General features: G+C 40.2%; 1 protein-coding gene across 1 annotated transcript in view; it reads right to left on the bottom strand.

Annotated features, from left to right (window-relative positions):
- LOC103460628 (delta-type opioid receptor) overlaps positions 1–7519 on the bottom strand; it is an 86835-nt gene that overhangs the window by 73483 nt on the left and 5833 nt on the right. The window contains exon 2 of the mRNA XM_008402882.2: positions 1201–1414. Coding sequence (XP_008401104.1) covers positions 1201–1388 — 188 coding nt within the window. The 5' untranslated portion in view covers positions 1389–1414. The remainder of the gene's footprint in view (positions 1–1200; positions 1415–7519) is intronic.

Genomic DNA, 7519 nt, shown 5'->3' with positions numbered 1-7519 from the left:
GTTACATTGCTTAGCCAATCAGAGGATCACGTTACATTGCTTAGCCAATCAGAGCTGCGGAGGAGCCCTGATTGAAGGAGCTCCACTCTCAGCAGGAATTTGAACTTGTGTCTTTATTTACTTCAGCATCTTTTCGGGGTTGCTACTGCCTCTAGTGGCGTGGGGGTGGTAACACAACTAATATAATTACGTTACTAAATCAGAATACTGCAAAGTCTGTATTATTTATTATTAATTTTTCATTCTCTTAAGAATGTAGAGCTAATTAAATGATCTAAAGACCTTAATGTGGTTCCAGTTTCTCTCGATGGCCAACCTGTTGAAACTGTGGCACATTTTAGATACCTTGGGTCATACAGTCAGCTCAACTTTGCTGAAAACACTGACTGTATTTTGAAGAACTGATCTCAGAGAGTCTACCTTTTAAGAAGACTTGGTGATCATGGGGTGACCCAACTAGAGTCTAGCTGGGTCACCCCTATGTCTTGAATTTGGGGGAAAAAAATCATATTTTATTTATCACTACAGAAGGGTTCAGTGAATGCGCATATRAAACTGGTGGGTTCGGTTCCTCAGAAAAGGTTAAGAACCACTGTGTTGGAGGGTTGATGAAGTAAGGCAGCAAAAGTTATACTCCAGTAAGAAAAACAACTTCAGCATCAATTACTCAAATAAAAAGTAACAAGATGTTTTTATGAATGAAAAAACAGAGAGACAGATTCAAGTCTCACTTTAACATATCAGTAGTTATGTGAGACATGTTTGTATTTCTGGTTAAATATGATGGTTCTTTATTTAGATAAGTTATTCACATTTGGTAGTTTATGCAAAAATTATTCTTAAGCGAAAGAAGCAATACGTTCATAAAAACACACTCAAGAAAAAGTAAAGATGACAATCTGGTGAAATTAAATTTTTCAAAAAAGATACTCAGGTAAAAGTTTCTACCTCTGGGCACCAAATAAAACACAAAAGTTTCACCAAAAAGGTGTTTTACTTTGTCATAGTTGTTTCACAAAATGAAAGCTAAATAAGATTTTTCAACTTAATTACAGATTTAATATTTAAGAAGCTTTAAGCATGAAACTAACCTGCTGCTGATCCAAACTTACCAGCAGGATATTAATGGAAACAGTGATGTTTTTTTGAACATCACTGTAAAACAAAGCTGGTAAAATGAAGGAAGCGTTCTGGGCTCACCTGATGATGACGTACATGACCAGGAAATTTCCCACCAGGCCGAAGACGCAGACGATCATGTAGACGACCACGATGGTGACCCTGAATCCCGCTGGCAGCAGGGCTTCTGTCTCCGTCTTGTTGAAGTCATCGGTGAAATTTTCGTTGAAAAAGGAGCTGTTGAAGAACCGCAGGTCCAGAAAATCCATGTCTGGATGAAACGAAGCCGCCGCTCCTGCCCAAGAGAGACAGGAGAGACATGTTGACGCCACAGCTGGCATGAGGCAAGCCGCAAAGAAAGAGTTCATTACGATGATCCGCCTCTCAACGCCAACTTCTGACAACAATGTTTGAGGCCAGATGTTTACATACTCTGTGTGTTTCACTGACTGATACCTGAACAGTTTCTGTTAAATACCAGGTCAGTATTTTTATTTTGGATGATGTTCAAATTTCTAAGCAGAAAATTTGAGACATTTTGCACTCTGAACATTCACAACTGCCTTTTTCCATCCATCCATCCATCCATCCATCCATCCATCCATCCATTTTCTTCCTCTTATCCGGGGTCGGGTCGAGCTTCAGAAGGGAGGCCCAGACTTCCCTCTCCCCAGCCACTTCTTCCAGCTCCTCCGGGGGAATCCCAAGGCGTTCCCAGGCCAGCCGAGAGACGTAGTCCCTCCAGCGTGTCCTGGGTCTTCCCCGAGGCCTCCTCCCGGTGGGACGTGCCCGGAACTCCTCACCAGGGAGGCGTCCAGGAGGCATCCTGACCAGATGCCCGAGCCTCAACTGGCTCCTCTCGACGTGGAGGAGCAGCGGCTCTACTCTGAGTCCCTCCCGGATGACCGAGCTTCTCTCTCTAAGGGAGAGCCCAGCCACCCTGCGGAGGAAACCCATTTCGGCCGCTTGTACCCGTGATCTCGTTCTTTCGGTCATGACCCAAAGCTCATGACCATAGATGAGGGTGGGAACGTAGATCGACCGGTAAATCGAGAGCTTAGCTTTTTGGCTCAGCTCTCTCTTCACCACGACGGACCGGTACAGCGCCCGCTTCACGGCAGACGCTGCCCCAATCCGCCTGTCGACCTCCCGCTCCCTTCTTCCCTCATTCGTGAACAAGATCCCCAGATACTTAAACTCCTCCACTTGAGGAGTGCCTTCTTAATAGTTCAAAACCCAAATATAGGACAATATGCTTTCATACATGGTGGATGTTGTGGAAGCCAAAATCTACAGTCTACCATTTTCGGTTGGGGTTCAGCCAATCAGCACCAGGGACAACAACATGTAGCACAGTGCCAACGTAGTTCAGCTTCACAAGCAGTCATTTATCTGATTATTTCAGACATGCTCCATGAACTGGCATATTTCTCATTTATGTTATAGAAAAATTAAACAGTGGCGGTCCACTAGCTTAAAGATGGCAACCAACCGTTCGAAGTAACGTTACTCTAAATAACTCGGATTGTTTGCAGGTTGCAGCTGAACATATTAAGGCAAATAAATCTGTCACCGTGGAAACTTTATAAATAGTCACATGTTCAGGTGTGTGTGAGGCTCTGTCTGATCACACACGCGCCTCCCACCGCCGACATCAGCTGCTGCCACAAGAACAATCTAATTCTGTGGGAAACACTGCAACACCGCTGCATGCAGCCTGCATCAGCAATACATCAAAAGGACGCCGTGAACCACCATCTTCCTGCTAGTCATGAATATTCATCACATCAAAAAAAAAGCAAAGTAACTTCACTGTGCAGCTGAGTTTCCCCTGGGTTCCTGCTCAGCTCCGGGTTCAGGCGTTACAGACGCTCCTCCATTCCTTCACTCCTTCTTCTCTTCTCCCTCCAAATCTGTCTACATCGTTTTCCACTCCTGCCTGGTCTCTTGCTGTCCAAAGTTTTCAAAAACACACGGCACGTTTTGTTTTTGCAGGCTCTGCTGCAGCAGCAGTGTGTGTGTGTGTGTGTGTGTGTGTGTGTGTGTGTTTTGGCTGCCTGAGCCTTCATGAATAAGGAGTTAAAGTCAGAGCCGTTAGTGTGTTTCCATGTAAGGCTGCAACGCCGCGCTGGGTGGGCTGCTGTATACCACTTCAGGTACGTGTGAGAGGACAAAGCAGCACTAATGACTCCCATGTTTTGGTGAGCAGCAGTGCAGGTCTCACACACGGTGACGGATATCTGGGCTTCACTTTAAATCACTTTAAATCAATGCAGTGCAGGCTTTTGTAGGGCTGCAACTAACTGCTAGTTTAGTCATCTATTAATCAATCGATTATTCAGGATTTTTAAAAAATTCATTTACCATTTAAACCTTTTTTATTCAATATTAGAAATATGTTAAAAGACGAAAAATAAATCATTTTAAATAGGAAAATAAAAACTGTTGAATAAAACAGCACTCCATTAGTGAACTAAGATTTAAAAAAAAAAACTAACAACATGAGAAAAGTTCAGATCTTCTGTTTGACTTAGCATCACAGTTTAAAGCTGATCTGTTGATTATTTTTCAGATTAACTGATTAATAATTAAAAGAAGCTTAATATGAGTTTTTTTAACTGGGTATAATTAACATAAAATATTCACATATTAAACACAAAATGTACCCACAATTTGTCCAGGTTTTGTTTAATTACTGATCAGAGTTGTTTTTAGCAAACAGCCTTTTTCTAGAGTTTATTTAATCCAGTTAACGATTAATCAGTTATTAAATTAATTGGCAATTACTTCAGTAAATGATTCATCGTGATTAATCCGATTAATCGTTTTAACCCTGTTGTGTTCAGTGTTGTTCATATCACATGTATTCACAACAAAAAAATTGTCAAATTTACATCCACTGATCAGCTCTGGTTGTTAGCACTGAGAGAAGGAAGACATGGTGACCATTTCAACAAATATGTAAGAAAATATCTTCTATAAACGTTACATATTGCAGCTTTAACCTGATCTATATGTGTGGCAGCTTCAGAATAAAGTTTAGCTGAACTAAAATCAACAACCGTGTTGAAACAGACACTGTTGGGTGTTCCAACAGCATAATAATCCAAATTTAAAATTTGTGAAAATGTATGAACTTTATTTCAAAGCTTGGTCTGCGACAAGAAGTCAACCACTTTAAATGAGCTCTACCAATTGTGAAGGAAGGCAGAATATTAAGCAGGATTATTCCAAAAGAGCTGATTTCTATGCAGTTTGTTAAATGACGTTTAGTCAAACATCAGTGGGGTGTGGGTACATTTATGAGCCTGTAAGATCCCTTGTGTGGATTAGAAACAAAATCACAACAAAAGCAAACTTGCACACCAAACTCTGTTATTGAAAGAAATTGTTGCATCATCTTTTTTTTTTTATCCAGAAGAGGTAAAACAGTTGAAATAAGTGATTAAAATCCATCCGTCACAGTGAATACCTGCAGCAGTCATTAGGCGAGAGGCGGGGTCAGACATCAGTCCATCACACAGGATAAACAACCAATTTGGACCAATTAACCTGACAGCTCTGAGCCGTGGGAGGAGAACACCTGCAGAACCAGGCATGCACCGGAAGAACGTGAATGCTACATGCTAACTCCACGCAGAAACAGCCCAGGCTGGGATTCAAACCCTGAACCTCCTTCCTGCCAGGCAGCAGTGCAGCTGCAACATCATAACTGAAATAATTGATGAGCGCATGAATAATTTTGACGAAAACTGAAAACAACAAATTAATGCTTTGGTTTTGATGAAGCAACAACGTGACGTCTTGCACACGGCAACACATTTGATGTGCCAAACTCATCTCTGCTCTCAACTTTCACATAGCTCTTGTTGTATTAAAATAAAACAGTTTTTCTCTGCGACATGTAAAATTTCTATCACCAGCAGTGAAGAACGTAATCATGGCCGACACGCCTGGAATTACTCCCAGCATTGATGTTGTGTTTTCATTCTTTCAGGACTTATTGGTGTCACTACATGTTTTCCTTACCGTTTAGTTCAGACATGAGAGAAAAAATAAAAAAGTGAACCCAGTATTTGAATTAATTTTTTCTAAAATAACTAAACTTCAGATGATCACAAAGTGGAGTTAAAATCTGAGGCACCTTTGGAAAGTTTACAGAATAGTGGCATTTACCTTCGTCATGTCAACCTTAGACGGCCGCCATTTTGTAAATCCAGAATCTTGCAACAATAACAAACAAATTGAAACTTGCATAAGTTTGGCACAATGGCAAACATGTAGCTAAACTTAAGGATGCACTGATCCACTTTTTTTAACTTCCAATACTGATATCTGATGTTTAGCATTGGCCGATATCGATACATCGAAACTGACTGGAAATGTTTGACACAACTGTACTGAATTACTAATTTAGCACATTTAGATACACCAATAGCTTCACAAGCTGGACAAACATCTAAAAACAACTTCAATTTGTTCAGTCAGTGCAATTAGGAGCAGAACAGCCAAAGTGAAACAGATAAAATGAAGAAACTAATTGGCAATTTATTGCAAGAAATCTTGTTTCCAATGGCTCAGAAAGCGTAATTAAATAAATAAAGTGTGAAATTTGTGTAGACACCAAAACTCTCTGTTGTCATTTTAATAAAACAATGCATGACTTCACTTGTTTGTTCTTATTCTCCAGAAGAGTTCCTGATTTTCATGTCAACCAGCTGACCAGAGCCAGAAATGTCTCCCATCATTCCTTTGTTTTGTGCAACACTCCAATTGAGCCACTAGGGGACGCTATTCCCTCCATGTATGGAAAATAAAAGGTTTTTGCTGCTTGAAATTCATCAGACATTCAGTAAACAATGAACAATCCGAGTATTAAAGGAAGTGTGCTTGATTATATTTGAAAAAAAAAATGAATTACACATACCGCAACACCCTACGTAAGACCAGCAATAAAACTTTTGCCAGATCTGTAAAGGAGATGTCAAGAAGCCCAAGCAGCTGCATTTTAGACAAATAACAGAAGAAAACTGGGGTGTAAATTAAACACAGCCAGGCAGGCGATAAATATTGCTAACTAAATATACACAAATGTTATCAGCAGAATGAGTCTGCAGGTACATGGCACCAAACATTGGTTGAGCTCACTGCGTCCGCAGAGGAAACATCCAACACAAACAGTTGTTAATAAGCCCAAACAGTTCAGGTAAACCGGAGGAAGTCACAGTCTCTGCTTATTTTCAACCTGCTCATGTGTTTACAGATGTTTTAATGCTTAAGGTCAAGTACAAAAAAAAAATACTGTTCCTGCTTCATGTCTCTGCTGCAGTAAATACGTTATGCAGTGTTTCTTTTTGTTGTGTCTAAGGCTGATACTGGAGCTTTCAGAGAGGCGGCGCTTTGTTGCATCAACCCTTAGCTAGCAACAACAGAGCAGGCTGGACCTGCAGCTCCACGGGCTTATCAGACCGGAGACACCATTCACTTCATGAGTTTATTTAGAATAAAACCAATTACCCACAAGAGTCCTCCAAGACACGTTACAAAAAACAAACAAAAAGAAACAAGACCAATCCAATTAGTCCGCTTGAATTCATTCCAGAACAATCCAGTTACAACTGGATCTAATGCAATCGGCTTCACTCAAATCCAGTTGCATACCATCCAGTTCAGTACAACACAAGCCACACAATCAAACCAATAAATCATAAAATGTCAACCAGGAGCCAGCAGAACTCAAACCTGCAGTTTCCTTAATGAAATCTATTGAAGTTCCCAAACAGAACCGGAACAAGAACTGAATGGTGTCATTCAAGCCCATAGGAAACATATTTTAGAGTGAAATCTTTATTAGAATGATGGCAGCCAATTGCATAGCAACTGCATTGGAAATGGATGAAATAACATAATTCAACATCAAATTGCTCAGATTTATAAAACCCTTTGTGCATTTTAGCATTAAATCTGGCTCTGAGTGCCGCATTTATGTTGCAGAAATCAATTTAAAATAAGGTGATAAGTAATTAAAGTAAGAGGCAATTTATCAAAGATACGACTCAGGGAGGATCAGTGTCGTCTTCAACGCAACATACAAAAGAAAAAAGAGCAAAAGGTGATTTATACTGTAGTTAGAAAAATATTTACAATATATACAGGTTAAACTTTCATCAACAAATATCTGGTTCAACTTTCCATCAACCACAAATGTTTACAAAGAAGTTGATTGAATTGAATTCTTTCAAAAGCGTCAAACTGATAAAGATCCAGCACAAGCAGAAATAGTCAAATTCTGTTTAACCGGTCACCGATCCAAGACAGACAGAGTCTTTAGCAGGTTTAGATGTTGAACTGAGTCAGTTCAGAACAGCTGAATCAGTTCAGAACAGCAGAATCAGTTCAG

Source organism: Poecilia reticulata, unplaced genomic scaffold, assembly GCF_000633615.1.
Source record: "Poecilia reticulata strain Guanapo unplaced genomic scaffold, Guppy_female_1.0+MT scaffold_266, whole genome shotgun sequence".
NCBI classification, from domain to species: Eukaryota; Metazoa; Chordata; class Actinopteri; order Cyprinodontiformes; family Poeciliidae; genus Poecilia; species Poecilia reticulata.
This window is presented reverse-complemented; position numbering and strand designations above follow the sequence as displayed.